The sequence below is a fragment of the Lingula anatina genome, chromosome 9, assembly GCF_051362555.1.
Source record: "Lingula anatina isolate TDL-2025a chromosome 9, LinAna3.0, whole genome shotgun sequence".
Classification (NCBI taxonomy): Eukaryota; Metazoa; Brachiopoda; class Lingulata; order Lingulida; family Lingulidae; genus Lingula; species Lingula anatina.
The window spans coordinates 7,436,079-7,454,095 of NC_141775.1; the positions used below are offsets into that span (position 1 = coordinate 7,436,079).

General features: G+C 34.8%; 1 protein-coding gene across 2 annotated transcripts in view; it reads right to left on the minus strand.

The window, feature by feature from the left end:
- Window positions 1-18,017, minus strand: part of LOC106161219 (histone-lysine N-methyltransferase MECOM) — a 94,645-nt gene that overhangs the window by 52,151 nt on the left and 24,477 nt on the right. Inside the window, exons 1-2 of one of the 2 annotated variants that reach the window (XM_013538101.2) lie at window positions 15,249-15,333; window positions 10,314-10,660 (exon numbers count right to left, since the gene is read on the minus strand). In XM_013538101.2, the coding sequence (XP_013393555.1) occupies window positions 10,314-10,660; window positions 15,249-15,318 (417 nt within the window). In that variant the 5' untranslated portion in view covers window positions 15,319-15,333. Of the gene's footprint in view, window positions 1-10,313; window positions 10,661-15,248; window positions 15,334-18,017 lie in introns of those variants that run through there. The other variant, XM_013538102.2, reaches the window with a different exon arrangement.

The following is an 18,017-nucleotide window of genomic DNA, read 5'->3' on the forward strand; positions in this document are numbered from 1 at the left end:
TCCCAATGTTAGATTACAATCCCGGAGGACAGAGAGAAAATGCCAAATCGCTGATTGAAGGGCAGATCGTCTTTTAAACTTCATCCTTGGTGTTTATGTCTCAAAAGAAAGTCAATCGCAGTAATTAAGATTATTTTTCTGTCAGGCTTTTCTGACACTCCTAAGTAGTAAATTATGGGATAGGATGGGTTTGGAACACAGCAGAGATTCTTACACATGTGGCTGTAATGTGAAGAAATGCACACTAGGCTCTCAGAAAACTAAACCATTAAACGAATATTATCTATAATAAGTGACCTGTGAAATGACAAGGATTCAATGTTGGGTTTAACTAAAATAACATCTAAGCATCGTTGATGTGAAAGAATTTGGTGATTTTCTCAGTGATGAGTGCACAGTTGCACAACATGTTCCATCACAAGGGGTTTAAACACGAGGAATTTTGCGACAGACTTAAAGATTTGAAAGTTTATTTTTCTATTTCTTTTCATTATGATGAAGACTTCTAATATATTAAATTTTGCCACTGAAAGAATGTTCACGTAAAGGCAGAAAACCTTGCCTCACATGACTTAAAAAAAAACGATGTCAAAAATGATGCAGTATGACAAAAAGTAACAATCAATGGATAGAAAATATTACATCCTCTTCCTGCCTTCAATTCTAGAAGGGTCCAGATGAAGTCCATCACCAATGGAGTTTTCAGTGATATAAATACCTAACAACTCACTGAATAGAATTAGTAAAATAAATGAAAGTCTACATACACAACATGAGCAACATTTAAACCGTCTGCTGCAAATCCAAAACTGATTTGACCTGTCTGTAGGCAGTGGAGAATTGACCATTTTGTTCAACCACCTGTGAGAGTAGAGGTAATAGTGCAATACATACCTTGGAAATTAATCAATTTTATGGTAAACTTCACTTTTTTTAAAGAATTATTCTGTGTGTGTGTGTGTGTGCGTGTGTGTGTGTGTGTGCGTGCATGCGTGTTTGTGAGTGCACGTGTCCAGATGTATCTATGTGTGTATATTTGTGCTTGAACATAGTAAATACACAAAAACCCAAAAACAAAACATTGTCTGCAATCAGGAATTGACTCTACCCCCTAAACTGTCTCCCATCCCAACCCTGGGAATCCCCCTTCAAATATGAAATTTGAAATATGCCTGGAAAATTTCTAGTATATATACAATAAAACGCAAAACAAACTCCAATTCTATTAAACAACAGAGATACCACCCTTCTAGAAATTGCCAAACTTATCTTCGTTAGAATCGAGATATCTTTTTCGTGTGGGAAACCTGTCTCTTCAGATGAACCTGTTTAAATAGTTATTAACCTCAAGAGCGGAAAAAACAACACAGGCCTGCAATAACGCCCCTGGTCTAAAAGCCGGGTTTTTTTTCCAGCTATTTCATCACCAGTGAATCCTTCTTATTAGATTTTCGATACAAGTGCTGTGTAAGTTGAAGAAGACATGACAGCAGGGAAAGATAAACAGCAAAGAAATCACAAACACCCATCAGGTTGCTTCACTTATCTAGTTTCTACCTCTCTGGCTTTGATCTAAAAGAGAAATCGTACAAAGGTATTTTTCTTGACCCTCTTTGTTGTGCTTTGAATTAGCAGCACGTCTGCCAGTGCCCAACTCACCCCTGTGGAAGATAAATCTTGGAATTTTACGGCCACTATCAAAACATGCACATCCTTATTATATTTGCTATTCAAAACTTTGAATAACAGACAACGCTAATCTGAAGGATGGTTTGAGTTCATCAAAGAGGGAACATGTTGGGGGCTGACGTTTGCGTCGTATTTTCTTAATTTTTTTAGCCCTAAGAGCATGAAAAACAAGCAGGGCTAATTTGCGTGTTGTTGTTGCACGGCGGCAGGTACGCTACATGTGACATTGCGTCACAAGCTCAAAAATTCTTCGCTTTCCATTACACCAAGAAAAGCCTAACAAATGGCCATTTTTTTCATTTTTTGGATAAGCTGAGTGTTACTCTCCATGTTGATACATTTTTAACATATAATCATCTTGAAAGAATTTCTCAAACACAAAAGGATTAAATCTAAAGATATCCCTTATCAATATGTAACCCTATCAACTTTCCATAATAAAAAAATACCTCTACTTGGCAAAGTTTAGTCTGATAAAATGTCAAAACCAGCTGTATCCTGTATACAAGTATCCTTTATTTTGAAAAAAAAGATTAATTAACATATCATTAATCTTAATTTGATAAGGAGTTATTTTAGATAAAATTTGTAGACATTTACTCATAATTCCATCAAAACATTCTGTAACTCTTATTTAATATACTGGTAAAAAAGTACTAAATAGGCAAGATTTTTTTAAAAAAATTTCCCAAAACACTGACATACTTACAAGTTTATATCTATGCTGAGTTACACTGGTCTCTTCTCTTAAAGCAAGGTGTTATTTCAATACCACCTGCTTCTACTTTACTGCTTGTTCTTGTAAATGACAAAGCATTGGATTTGTACCATTTTACAAATGGGCTTCCTTTTTCCATTGGTGCAATTTCAATTTCACTACCACAATACACTCTGTAATGTTTATATTATAATATATTGAGTTATTATGCAAGTGATGATCATAAAAACGTGATGATAGCTTTGTTTGCTCTTCTTTTTTTGTGATTTTTCTGTCTATAGATGGTTTTCCTTTTGAAAAAAAAAAGAAAAGGGGGGAAAGGAAAGGTAGAAGCACAGTATTTAAAGGAGAGAGAGAGAGAATTTTATACCTCATACAAAATCAAATTAAAAAATAATTCATTCAAACCAATACCAGGAACTGCACAAAAATACCAAAGCCATTATTATTAGATAACACACATAGCAACTTGACACAACATCAAAATCCCATTAATTAACAACAACAGCATTTGTTTTCTCCCCTTTGCCTTAATTATGCTGCGGGAGAACAAGTGCACATGGACAAGACAGAACCTAATCTTCTTAAAGCTTAAAAGACAGGGAAGATAAATCTTATTCCAGAGCCTAATTAATTGTTCAATTTCTGAGGATAGATATCAATTAGGGTCCCTTGAGGCCTGGCACACTTGCTGGCACAGGATTCCACCACTGATTAATGTTTACTTACATTAATTACTCACTGTTTTCAAACATTGCAAACAGCATTGTTTGACAAAGCTAAATATGTGGATTTTGTACTACTTCTCGTTATGTATTGTTTGGAATGTCTTAGTATAATAAACATACAGGTGTTTAAAAATAGGCAGGAAGACAGGTTGTAAAATGTAACTGTAAAAAAATTTTAGTGCTCAATTATGTTCTGATTATTACGTATTTTACTTTTATTTGAGATTAATGATTTCCAGTCAGAGACAGAAGCATGCTTACTAGTACTCAATTGAACCCAGCTTTCTTTTTGGACTTTTAAATCCACAGTTTAAATGAAACAATGTTTTTGATTAATTAATTTTGTTTGAAATTAGGGAGTTATTACCATACTAACAAGGCAGGTGTCTAACATGAGGAACGTGAAATCTTATGGCACACGAGGACATGTTATATGGGCACATATGTAAACTGTTCATTGGTAATTAAGGTTTGATCTGATTGAAGAGAATGAAGACAAAAACATGGTTTTTTTATTGCTGGTTTGTTACTGATTTGATAACAATGTAATTTGGTCACAAATGTTTAATTCTCTCTCTCTCTCTCTCTCTCTCTCATTCAATCTCTTCCCAAATTTAACTTTCATACACAATTTCAGACATCATATCAAGGTATTTTTTTTTTCTTCAATCATGCACATTCTTCACAATAAACAAATGGTACGTGAATCAATATTCACAGACGCTAATCAGGATATACATAGATATATGTCATGTACCCGCATAACCCTTGTTCCCTGTAGTTTAATTAACAAGATGAAGCCAGTGTCAGAAGGAAGACCTGTGATGAAATAAAAAAAAAGCTTCTTCTTAAGTAATCTCTTCCATGTCTCCAGTAAAATGTGCTTTGCATTCACACAATTATTTTTGATTACCACACAATTATTTTTGATTACAAATAGCTAGGTTTTTGTAAAGGCTAGTAGTTGTTGAGTATTCTAAAATAGTAAACTGTTCATATTTGATTCCAAATTCCACCGATTTGGTGAAAAATAAAAAATCATACTATACACTGACAATGGTGTCTGGTATATGCAAAAGGGAAAAGTTGCTTGAAAACCTATCCATTATACTTTTCACTATCAATATTGCTTATCACATATTGTCAATGAAAATGAAGAGAACTGGCACTGCAAATAAAAAGAAAATTATTGTCAGATTTACACATTCATGATACATATTATTATCTATTTCAGCTAACAGAAAAGAGAGGAATCAGAAAATACAAATTTGACTACCCAAAACCCATCACCACCCTGACCAATGCAAATTAAAACTTAAAAATTGTATAAATCAGATTACTAGTAAAAATGCAATTGATATTATAAATCTCAGCAGCCACTAAATAATTTCTTAACTTACTACATAGCATGATGCAAGACAATATCAGGGGACCAACATGTAGAGAAGACAGAAATATTAGCCTACTTTAAATCGCATTAGGCTGCCCTATTAAGTCGGTTGTGTAAATCAATTAAATTCTCATTTTCAAAAACTGAGAACTTCTTATCAAAATCTCCATATTATTACCCTTTATTTTCTGCCAAACCTCTACCAATTTACATCCGAGCACACGTAAGCCTATTTTCCTCAAAAGTTTATAGCTTTTGTCTAATAAAGATTCAAGTTTAATGCATCATAAAGATAACCTGTGCGACTTAAAGAGGACAGAAATACAGGTTGGCCTTGATTAAAAGTTTTACGGTAACAATGTTCACTGTCACTGACAAGTGGATTGGCCCCCAGGGAACATCTTGAAGATGGGAAAGGGTGGAGATGCATCATATGGACTGTAATCACCCAAAAATACAGAATTAAAAAATACGGCAAAGAAATTGTTTTCTTGTTCGATTATGGATGATGAAGCCCACGGGGATCGTAAAGATGATCAGTGACATCCAATCCTAAGGTTAATGAGGCATGACCAATCAAATCGCAGATGAATATCTATCCGTCAACGCTTTTGTTTCGCGGTTAGTTTCCGCGATGGGGGTGCTCAACATCTCTATCAAAATATCCCTTGGGTGTAGTAATTTTCCCATTATGATGAGATGTTCGCTTCATTTTTTTCATTTCTTTCTTGTTGCTGTTCTTTTAGGCACTCAAAGTAATCACAAAACCAAAAGTCATGTGGTTGGATCCCCGAGTCATGCAATGTGGATGTTAAGTGGTAATTCTTGTCATTATGAGCAATGATCGTCTGAAAAACCGTAGCAATATTGCATGTTGTACAGTCAACTATTCTCTCTCTTCATTTTCAGAAATTAAAAAAAAAAGATTGATACCTGGATTTATAGGGCCTAATGTTGATCACTTAGTTTTCAAAAATTTCATAAAAAAGAAAAACCATTATAGAATTTTTAGGGGGTAGAGGGTGGGAGTGGGGGGGGGGGGTCACAGTTATTTAAATAAAGATGTTTCACTGCATTAATAAATTGACCATATCATTATGTTATAAATTACTAATAGTACAATAAAATGTGATTAAAAAATTCAGATTGCAAAATGATTCACAAAAAAATTAAAGCCTCTGATCTTTTTTTCACAGCTAAATCTGTCTTATGCTCATCAATAGTTTGCTCTACTAACAAATATAAATATATATAATCTTAATCTCATTGTTGAGTAAAAATATCTTATCCAAAATAAAAACACTATTAGGGATATTACTTCGTCATCAGTGCCATCCTAACTTTCTGTTAAAGGAATTAGCAGTGGCAAATAAAAAGGTGTTTCCCATACGTGCATCAATTATTAAAATATATCGATTCTCAAAAAGATGATTAAGTTTCATATCTCTCAATCATAGAGAGGTAAATATCTCCATTGCCGACCAGCCTTGCCGACCAGGTAATCTGTTAGACTGGTTACAGTTAGCACTGGCGGAGCAACTGTCTCATTTTGTGTCATTCTCTTATCTATTCTAAACGATACTCTCGATAAGCAGCAGGAATGGCACTCAAGTTGTTTGGAAGATGATATAAATTGGAAACAGTCGATATTGATAAATTCTGTTGACAGTTACCATGAGAAGAGTAGAAGGCAGGGATTTTAAAACAACTTATGGACTCTTCTTTGATGTAAATAACAAGAGTATCAGTACTGACACAAATTTTAACAATAAAATGGCCTATAATTACATCTACATTTTAAATTAAACAGTGCCCATAATTTTCTACACCAAACTCAAGATGTGCAGTTAATCACTAAAATTTGTGCCATTTTTTATACAGCATCAAGTGTCATCAACATGTATAATCAACAAGTAATATTAAAAAGATGAATAAAAAAAAATTAATATATACTGAAGCTATCTCGGCATCATTTAGAAATGAACTAAATATATCTGCTGATTAAAAAAAGTCTGAAGTTCTGTCAGTGACCTTTGGCAGAACTCTTACACAGCCCAGTGATAGAGATCCGCTAGTGCTATGTTAAAATGATTCACACCTTTCCCCACCCAACCAAGATAGTATTTGTTTACCCAAGACTTAAGTGGGATTGAGACCCCATACCATACTTGAAGGAAAGGAGGATGGCTACCAGTTTGCAACTTTTTAATACTTCTTGACTGTATGATCTTATCTCTTACAAATTTCCAATGCTCTGAAGACAGGATATTTGTCTGTAGAGAAAAATAAAATGTTGCTACTTTCTCTTTTGAAACAGCCTGACATTTTATCTCATTTATGTTTATCTTAATTCCTTGTCCATTTAATAACATATAATTGGGAAAATAAAACACAAGGGTGCAGTATTTTAATGAGAAGACTATTTTACTTCCCTTGTCTCTCTCTCTCTCTCTCCCTCCCCCACCTTTCTCTCTCTCTCTCTCTCTCTCTCTCACAGTTTGCTGTGAGACACAACATGACCTCAGCTGACCCCTATGACCTCTGTGACCTCTGTGCCCAATCACAAGGCATGTGGCACAGAGGTCAGATAGCCTCAAAGTTGATCATGCAGTTTTGGGGAGAGACAGCCAGCAAACAAGGCAACCCATTTTAAGTGTTTTTTTGGGGTATTAAACAGGTCAGAAAAAATTAACATTAGATTAAATGAATTCAAAATAAAAAATGAATCAAAAATATTTGAGTGTTTGATTGTTCTAAAAGAGTACGTGGATTTTCATGGAAACCGTATTTGGTAATTAAAAGAAGCTTTTTCATTCTGTTTTTTTTTCTTCATCCCAAGACCTTTTTCTTAAAAAAAATAACCATACCAGAAAACCACCAAAACCACAAAGTTTAAAATGACATTTAAACTTAGAACAAAAACAAAGTGTGGGGTTTTCAATTAACCTGAAATCCTAAATTAAGAAAGAAGAGCGACCAATTTACAGAGATAATCTTGAGGATGACTCACTTTCCTTCCCACTGGCACCTAGGCTGTATAGGATCCATCATCTATCAGGAGCCATTAAGTTTTTTATCTCCAAATAGAAAACAGGTGATGGCTCACAATCCAGCAATTGTACTAACTGATCAGAAAAAATAAAGTTAAGGGCACATGAACCAGGATGAATTGACACTTTCAGTTTTAAGATTGTGTCAAGACAAGGGCCGTTTTGGAACGAAAATTTAATTCATTAAGTATGGTCTTAAATGCTGAAGTGCTATGAACTCTCAATGTAAACCCATCCTCAGCACACAGCAAACTAATCGGGTAGGTTACCAAGGCAACCACTTCTGACAACAAGACTTTGATATTGTACCACCGAGGGCATGAAAACTTGTGCTACCAACAGAGGGTTTTGAATTTGGACAGACAGAGATGTGGTTCAAGAACTGGCCCATCTGACCCCTGACTATTACAACAATAGCTAGCAGTTTGTTCCATGAACAAGTTGCATACAAGGTGCATCAGGGTTCCTTTCAATACAAAGATCCTTAGACATTTTTCAACATTCCAGAAGCCAATAACTCAGCCAAATCAGTATTTATTTTTATTTTCTTTTTTGATTTAGTCTATAAATTAACACCATCCTTATTATACTCACCTCATAAATGTCAATTGATTACTTTAAAGCACCAATGTGGCAACTCAAACTTAAAAAAAAAAAGAACTCTGTAACTTTGTGCTTTCCTTCCTTTCTTGCTTACCCTCTGTGGCAATTTCTGTCTTTCAATAAAAAATAATGTGAGAACAAAGGAGAATACTTCACAAGTTATGATGAAGCACCCTAAATCCACCTCAATTCATTGCGATTGTACCTGCCCCCATCTTCAACCACTAGCTTCAAGTAAAAAAAAATGGCCTGCCATCCATTGCTCCACTTATCCTCCCCCCTTCACAAAAAATGCAAATAAATAAAAAGAAATCCACACAGGGCATTTAGATTAACTGTCTAATTGAGCTGTAGTCGTTCACTTTTTATCCTCTCACGCTCCAACGACTGCTCCCAAAATATGTTACAGTGGATTAGCAGCCTCTTCGTATCCTGTCACTTTTAATGACTACCGACTGGGGACACCTCTCTAAACATTAAATTGGTCTCTAAGGCCCTAAAGGTTGGGTCAAGCTAGGGACCAGAAAGATCCAATGACCATCAACTATCCATGCCTGCCAAATTCATTTTTTAGGAAAGATAAGGAAATGTTTTTTCCCTCCAAGTCAAATCACACACACACACACACACACACACACACACACACACACACACACACACAGAAATTGCCTGCTGAATTCAAGGTTGATCACTATCAACCAGTAATACATTCAAGCTAAATAATACTTTCTTCTTATGATGAGAATGGAAAGACCTGATAAATACTGTGAAGTTAAAATGTTTGAACATTGGCAGAAAAAAGGAACAATGCAGTCATCAGTCAAATAAAATCAGTCCCAATGTTTACAGGCTTGTTTACATTTTCTGTCATCACAAGTTATCTTATAAGTTCACAATGAGTCCCTAAATGTTTGATGAGTAGGAGACAGTTCAATTGACTGAGAAGTTTTTAAAAGAAATTTAAGAAGTTTGTGTTATGTGTTTTTGTCATCTAGTTACGATGGCAACATTAATTTTGGACTCATTAAAAGAGTTGTTTTGACTCTGAAGAAATCCTTCAATTATCTTTAAAGTTGCTTTGCTCTTTGGTCCATCCATCTCTCTGTAGTAAATCGTGTCACTCAGTGTCAGACACGCCACTTCATTCAAGTCATAAATTTTTACAAAATCTGTTTTTAAAAGTATTTTGTCTCTTTGTATTTTTAGTTTCTTAAATCATCATTATCTAATATTCATTTTCAAGCCTCTTAAGATTTGATACCAGCAAATTCGAACAGTGCTACTGGAAAAATATTCTCCACCTAGCTGTAACTGCCTCTACGGTAAATATGTTCTAAGCAAATAATCCCACGCAGCAACAGTAACACATCTATAACCAATTATTACTGTCACATTTTTTTATTCTTTGTCATCAAATTAAACAGGTTTCCTTTGACGCCAGTCTGGGCCAATCCAAAGTATTGCCTGATAATTCACAGGACACCAGAGTACAAAGTGAAATTCTAATCAATTTGCGCTGAGAAAAAAATATGCTGTCATCGCATGTTTTTGTCACAGACGACTTGCTGATGCACTGCTTTTTTCAATCGTTAAATCAAAATGATGGAACTAACAGAGCATGAACCCTACAGAGACACCTGGAGAGCATTTCTTAATTATTTTAAACGACAAAGAAGAAGTTGAGAAGTTTTTCTCCCTTTATTCTTCCCTTTCATCTTCTCAGTACACAGCTGTATTACCCTGGACATTGATAATTTGTCATTTCTGTGTTCATAATCTTTCAGTTGACACTGTATCTTAACAATCAAGAAACCCACTTTTTAACCCCCTCCGTATCAGTTAAGGGACAACACCCTATATACTGTATTTAAGCAAATTTATGGTTTCAATGCATGCCAACTAAATCTTTTTGATGGATGGGTCCATATTAATGAAAATGCACCTTTCCGAGTGGTTTAAAATTTGGATAGACTAATGTATTTTTCTATCAACCATCCTTCCTTTTATTAAAAGTCATTTTTAATAAATTGAATGAGAAAAGTAAGTTTTTGACATGATGCAATGTTATATTTAAAAATATATACCCTGCAATGGAGATATCAAACAAGACAAGCCACTATCGTGCTGCCACCTACCTCCCAAGCACTGGATGGGTCGGAGACAGAAGTCTTGAGTATCCCTTCAAAAGGACCAAACTTCTCTCCCTGTTCTACTGCCACCCTGGTCCAGACCCCTAACCCTGAAAAAACTTTGGATTCTCGAAGCTCAAAATCATCTGGTATTGGAATGTCTTCCGGAATATAAACTGGAGGGTGGTGGGACAGATCGGACGGAGATTCTGAGAAGGTGTCCTCATCAGTATGCTGACTTTCATCAACGTTGTTGTTATGGTTCATGATGCTGCATTCTTGTTCCTGCAGTCGCAGGGTATCGTGATCTTCTGCATGTGCATCATGATCCAAATGCTGCTCTTCATTTTCAGCTAGAAAGAAGAATTGAGGTTTTTAATATTTGAAATCATAAAAGTGACATGGAAGTATTTTTGAAAATGCTGATAAATATATTTACATATAAACTATAAATTTCAACATGGTAACTTTTGAAGTGTTTTGAAAGCAACTGTTAATTCTTTGCAGATGATCATAATTGTTGCTGAGGTTTCATGTAGCCCTGCACAAATCTACACTGTGATAACTGAAACAAACACACAAATTCCATTTTCCATTATAGTATCACTTTCTTTTCACTGAAATGTATATTTTATCTGTTTTTGTAGACTGCTAAAATTGATTATACAGATAAAACAAAGATACACAATTTTTCAATGAAAACAATCTTTCCATGACTGCGATGGCACTGGCCCAGCAGAAAAAATTATCTATTCAATTACTCTGAGTTATAGTCAAAGTGAAATTTAATTCAATAGAAGAGTCATGGTTGGGTACATCTGCCATTTTGTTGCTACTATCAGCGATGTCACTTTTATCTGGCATCGGGGCTAATTTCAATCGGCATCAGTTTTCCCATTTTTTTGACATTGTCTTGTGTTTTTTATGGGGTTTCAATCATCAGAGTTCATCTCAAGGTTCAGCCAAGTGGTTCTCTGTCTTCTGTTTTATATTGTTAACTTCTGGTGTCTGTCTGGCAATTTTTTTTCTTTTTTTTTCTTTTTCTTTTTACTTTTCCACTCTTTTCGACCAACTTAAGGTGTGTTTTTCCCTTTTCTTCTTTTTACATCTTATAGTTTTGGTTATCATTTTTGCTGGTAAACATGGAACTTGAATACTGCATGCAAGCATCATTATAGACTTCCTATCAAACAGAATCAATCTACTACAATACTCCCCCAAAGAAATCACTAAAAATTTAAGTTGGTTTGCTTGGAATATAATACTGACAAACTGCTTTTAAGTAAAACTGTGAATGATTTGCAGGAGTCGACAAAAAAAAAAAATGGATGAGAAAGTTCCTATAAATGTGTCTAAATTTCACAATATACCTACAAAAAATATCCCAAAGCAAGCTCCAAAAAGGGGAGTAAAATGAATTAAGACAAGTCTTGGCATTTTTGTTGTTCATATCCAGATACAGAACGCCTGCAATTCCTACGATTCCAATGAAAGCATCACACATAAACAAAAGCTGCAAAAGAATCTCAAGTTTTTCTTGGAATATTTTTAATTTTTTTTTATTTCACTCTGGTTTTGAATTCAGAAAGAGGTGCACACTTGAACCAACAATCTTACCCCAAAACCCCTTTTGTTGTCCCCTGATGAAATGGTCCGAACAATGACCATTGGATGAGACTATGCATAGAAACCATTACAAAGGAGTGGCATTTTTAATTTACTATTTGCTACTAAACCTTTTTTTTTTTTGTAACAGGTTAATCTGGCATGACCTTGTGTATCTTATAATCAAAACCTATAGAAAAAACTTGCTATCATCAATGTTAAGTAATCAAAAAAATATTAATGAAAATTACTATCTCATGAACAATGCAAACTTGAGCAACATGGTCCCATCATTAAAATTCCCACCAATGAATCCCGTCCAATGAAACATCAATATCACTATCATTTTTGTTTTATTAATTTTTTCCTCATTTTTCCCTCTCGGTGACAATGTAAATTTAATCAACATGGTAGTCAGAATCCTTTTCCCACAACTGATAGTTACAACCCAAATGCTGATGGAATTGCTATCTTTGCTGCATTTTTTGCCACTTGTTTTACCACTCTCACTGACAATGCAAACACTTGCAGAAAGGCATCTTCAGCAATTTTCCCACAGAACTTTGCAGAAAAAAGCTGAGTGTCAGCCGCATCTGCTCTCTAAGTTTATGTTTCTGATGTTTGCAAGAAACGACAGATTGTCTATGCCTGTTTTTTTCTTCCAATGATTTTAAAAGCCTTCCCTTCCATACATGATGATGTGTAAGAATGAGGAAATTTAAACAATGTCTGGTGTAAAAAGATATATTTACAAAAAGGAGACTCTCTGTACTGTTAAATGGCTTGAAAAAGGGAACTTCATTTTTCAAATGATAAACGAGAAAATGATATTCTAAAAGAGATTAATATTAGTGTTGCAGTATGGCTAAGAAGTGTATCAAAAACATCAAATAAGTTATTAAATGAGACTAATAGAAAATAACCTTAGTGATGATACAAGTTGCATTATTTTACCCCCATGAATGCAGAGAAAACCAAGATTGAGAGACCAAGATGTCATATACACAACAGTCATACATAACTCTACTTTATTAACAACTTTTCCCCTCTACCCCTCTATCTCCCTCAAACTCCCCCCCCCCCCACCCACCCCTGGCAATCTTTTCCACTACCATTATCCTACTTTTCTTATCAATCCACCCTGTTAAATAAAACAGAATACCCACTACAACATTAACAGTTAGCAATTAAGCCAACTATTCCATCATATCAGAATACCACTGTTTAATTATTATACAGAGGCATATATCAAATGAAGATCAAGCCATCATTCAAGGGAAATATGATTTATTTCTAAATAAAAAAAGGGCCAAATAGTCTTATCAATTATTATTTTTCTGCTACAGACACAGACAGTCTAAAATGCAATAATTTCAACTGGCACATGTGATCAGTAAATTTTCCCAGTGACAGACATTTTTATCATTATTCTTCAGTTGCAGTGGCCGTGAAAATTTATTCCTCTTCTTTGCTTAAAGGCTGCTTTTGTCTTTACGCTTTGATCTTCGCCAGAAGAAAAAACTCCCCAAACTAGCTACATTAGCCTTTTCACTGACCTATCATCTTTTTAATCTATTATGTTTAAAAAGATGATACTTTAGTTTTTTTTCCACCATATGGCACTTTGAAGTGGTGCATGGGAAGCTAAATTCAACCACTTGCCGCAGGATCGGGTAATTGCCTTCCTACCCTCTGCCGCAAACCTGCATTTTAGTTGCCTCTCGTCACCATAAGGGTGGTTTTCACAGAAACTATTACTGTATAAATTTCAAGAAATAGATCCTTGATTGCAATACCCCATCAGATTTGGCATCATAGCGTTATCTCGGGCTAAGCTGTTGGAAAAAATGGGAGGGGTGGAGGTTGGGGGTGGGGGAGATAAGGGATAACATATGCTTTCTCCTACATAACCAAGGGTGTGTTCACAATGAAAGTATGATACTGAGCTGGATCAATCTCCCTCGTACGATAGTTCCATTGTGAACGCACCCCAAGACTTCCGATTGCCAAGGTAACAAAGGTTAAGCACTTACTTCCAGGTGCACTGCTGAAATGTTTTGTGCTCAAAAGACAGGACTTTTAATTGCCAAAGTTACCAAGGTCAAGTTTGCACTTCCTAAGCTTGATGTTAAAACGTCTTACGTCAAATTTGTTCAGAATACAGTACTTTTGCATACTAGTTGCTAGACACTTCCTTCCTTTAATGAAATTTGTTTCTTTCAGTGTAAATATGTGTGAATATGTTATTACTGCTCACTTGTTCAAAAAAATTTGTATATAAACATTCTATCTATCTTGCAACTTGGAAAATATGACAAAGTTTTAAACATTACTATGATATATATTTCTGATTTTCATATGTTTTTGTACAGTGTTATTTTCTTTCTATTTACTTTACCTTTTTGATAAATGAAGAACTGTGCTGATAAATGTCAGACTGAATTTCAATGTTATCAACATTTGTTTTGTATCACATAATAATAATTTAAGAAAAAATGCAACAAATAGAAAAAAAGAACCTCTGTGAAAGAGGCTTCTAGTCTTGAAGCTCCAGTCCCACCCTTCCACTTTGTTTAAAAAGATGATCCTCTGTACTTTTAGATCTTTTTCAATTTCCACCAACCAGGGACTGTTAAAAATGGCACCTTACCCCCCTCAGCTTGGCAGACTCATGTGGACTTAATTAGGCCTGAGAATACATCCTTGGGCTGATGGTTTATCTTTGTTTTTTTGCCGTTACCACGGAAACCCTCTGTCCCAGCAGACTTTGTAACGCTCAAACAGACTGCCGTCTTAAATTGCCTCGCCTGTGCTTATATCACTTTTCTACACTGAGTTAGGACATGTTACACAGAGAAGACGTCAAACAAGAGGCAGCTAGTGGAGCTGACACCTTGGTTAAAATATATCTTTAAGTTGAAGGTTCCTAAACAAATTTATACGATGTCGGTTCTAACTGTGACGGACTGGGTGACTTCATTCTCAAGTAAAACCTAAGCATCAGTAAAACTGACTTTTTTCCTTCTTTCCTTTTCTGTTTAGTGCAATATATAATAAATGTTAAATCAAGCACCTTGGGAATTAATGTGACTTTTGAAAATATATCTTTTGTGATCACTTTTTAAATTTTCTTATCATTTCTAATTCTGGTATGAAATCTGAAGTGGCTTAACAAACTTTTAAGATGTTAATACTTTAATCTTTAATAACAATGTGTCACTCTAACATATTTAACAACATCCAGATACAATGAAAATGACAGTTTCTTAAAAAAACAAAATCTTTAAAATTTAACAAAAAAATACTAATGAATAAAATAAATAAAGTAAATAGTACCTAGTAAGAATCTGTCCTGCAATCTCCGAAACCAAGCGAAGGTATCAAAGTTGACGACCCGCTTCCTCATTGCAACAGTTTAACAGCGAATACATCAAATAAAAAAAAAATCCAGCTACTTTGTAAATAACTGTTTAAGCCGCGTCCCTGCTGCGATATTATTGTCTTCTTCCCACCTGTCAAAGCAGTAAATTCATCAAGCATATATTTATCATGAGTAGCTCCGATGAGTAATCAAGACCCCCGTTTGTTCAGACGACGCTCTACGACCCACTACGAACACACACACACACAAACACAGAGTATCCTAGAATCATACATGCAGTCTCCTTATCCAATCTTCAGCGATTCATAATGATAAATACGCACTCCATTAAGCTTGATAAAGACTACGCAAACACCAGTGTTAGACATTTATGATCCTAGCATTACTGAATCTCCAAATAGATAAAATAGACAGGGTCTAAAAACAGTTATATTCTTGGGTGGATTCTTCACAAACACAGAGACTATCATTGATAGCAATTCCTTTGATGAAACAAACTTGGAGAGACACACGTTTCACAACTGGCGAGACAAGTTTAAATTTCCTCCCAAAGAAAACGCACGGGATGCACCTTGAGTTGAGAATGGTTTTATGACAGATGCACAAAAACAAATATGACATTAATTTCCTTACACGTAATGCGCACTGTAGTTAAAAAAACAAAATTGTTACAGCTTTTCAATTAAAGAGCAATTCTAAGTGGCTTGCTGTGTTAGGTAGAAGATACCATCTCGGCCATCCAAGCTAAGTGAGACTAATGAATTTGTTTAGCTACATATACACACAGCCTTTTATCTACTTTACTCTTGTCAATGTAATTTCCTGCATATTAAAACCCATTCAACCAATTTGTATACTTAGATATTAACTTTATAGAAGAAGGGTACACAAAAAGAGATGGTGTAGAATTGCGCAGATGTTTAATTTGGCCCGAGATATGAGATATGGAAAACTCAACCATCTGCTGAGAGTCTCTCTCTGTAAGAGCCATCTCTTTCTCAATAACTGTCTTATAGCTTTTATCATTGGACAACACATGGTGTATATTAAATAGGGTAAATTTGAGGCAAAATTATGTTCTAGAATTCTTAGGTGTTAGTTTTATCAACAGGTGTTACATCTGGGTGTACGGAGCTTTAAATTCATTGAGAGTGCCTGGTAAGGTGTTGGCCAAAATACCCCCCCCCCCCCACACACACACACCCTGTATGAACCCCTCCTAAATTTTCTAATTTGTATGTTATGCTGTCAAGAGAGAATTTGTGCTTAGTAAAGAATATGTTGACAAGATAAGATCCTGATAAATTTTAATTTTTTAAAATTATTTTCTTCATGATTATCAAACATAATAAAAAGAGAGCATGAGTACCTAACAAGTTCTAATTTTGAAAAAAGCATATACAGTAGTGACTTATCTGAGTACAAGTAATTTATAAACAAATAAATGGATATAATTATCATTTCAAGACAGTTTGATTACACTGTAAGAAACCATAAAAGCATACTTAACACGAATCAAAAACTGCATAAAACTGAGCCAAAAAAAATAATACATAAGAAATAAAATAAACTAACATTGTTATAGACATTGGAATATATATAACATTGTTATATATATTCCAATGTCAAGGTTCACTTCCTCTCTTACCAGTACATAAAGCAAGAGAAAAATATGACAAATTTGCACTGAGACTAGATTAATTTACAAAGTTATTGGCCAATTGTCATAACTGTGCTGCTAAGGAGGCGTCAGGGATGGCCATAGGGGGACAACTATCTACCCTCACATGTCAACCCTAACAGTAAATATTCCCTTAACAACATGTCAATTGCGTTCCTTTGTCTGCTCAAGTAGAAGCAATTTCACAGCTCGTAGGTCTCATTGTTGGCATTTACCCCCGCCGTCCAAAGACTAGATTATGGAAGAATTAATTAATCATGTCAATCAATGGAAGGACGGAGGATCAATCGGGGGAAAATATTAGTACATAAAATATCACATGAGGAGCAAGACTTGTTAACTGCTCATGGGTGTAACTGACGAAAAAAAAAAAAAGTAAGACTGTCCATTAGGAAGATGCAGTGAAGCTTTACTCCCATGGGTCGGTTCAGGCAAAGAACTCGAGACCAAAACATGTCTTCCTTCTTGACGCAAGATAAATCAGTGGTATCCTATGACATATTGAAGCGATGTTGTAAAAAAGAGAGAAATATTTTACATAAATAATTACAAAATTTTAGTGGACTACTGAAAATTCATTGGAATTGAAATTGACAGAAATATTTATCTTATTTAAATTTTTTATCCAATTTCATTGGCAGTTTTTGCCAAATGAGTTTTTGCCAAATGAGTAAATGGGATTACAGATAACTAATGCCCACGAGGCGTATTTCATGCAACTTTTAATTTCCTTATTAAAAGCTCAGAGCTTTGATATCTATAACACTGGATGAGCTAGGAAGCTGGTCGATTAAAGATCATATGAAAATTTAATTGGAAAGTCCATCCCTATTAATTGTTTTTCTCACACTTTCCAAAAACACTGCACATATTACGTACCCAATGATGTAACTTGTGAATAATAAGATCAATGGAACCATTGGTTGAATTTTCCATCTTACACCTTTCAAGTTCTCCGATAAAAGATCAAATTATACAACCAAATGATGCAACAGGAAAATAAAAGATCAAATGTGGAAATTTTGGTTGGTTAAACAGGTCA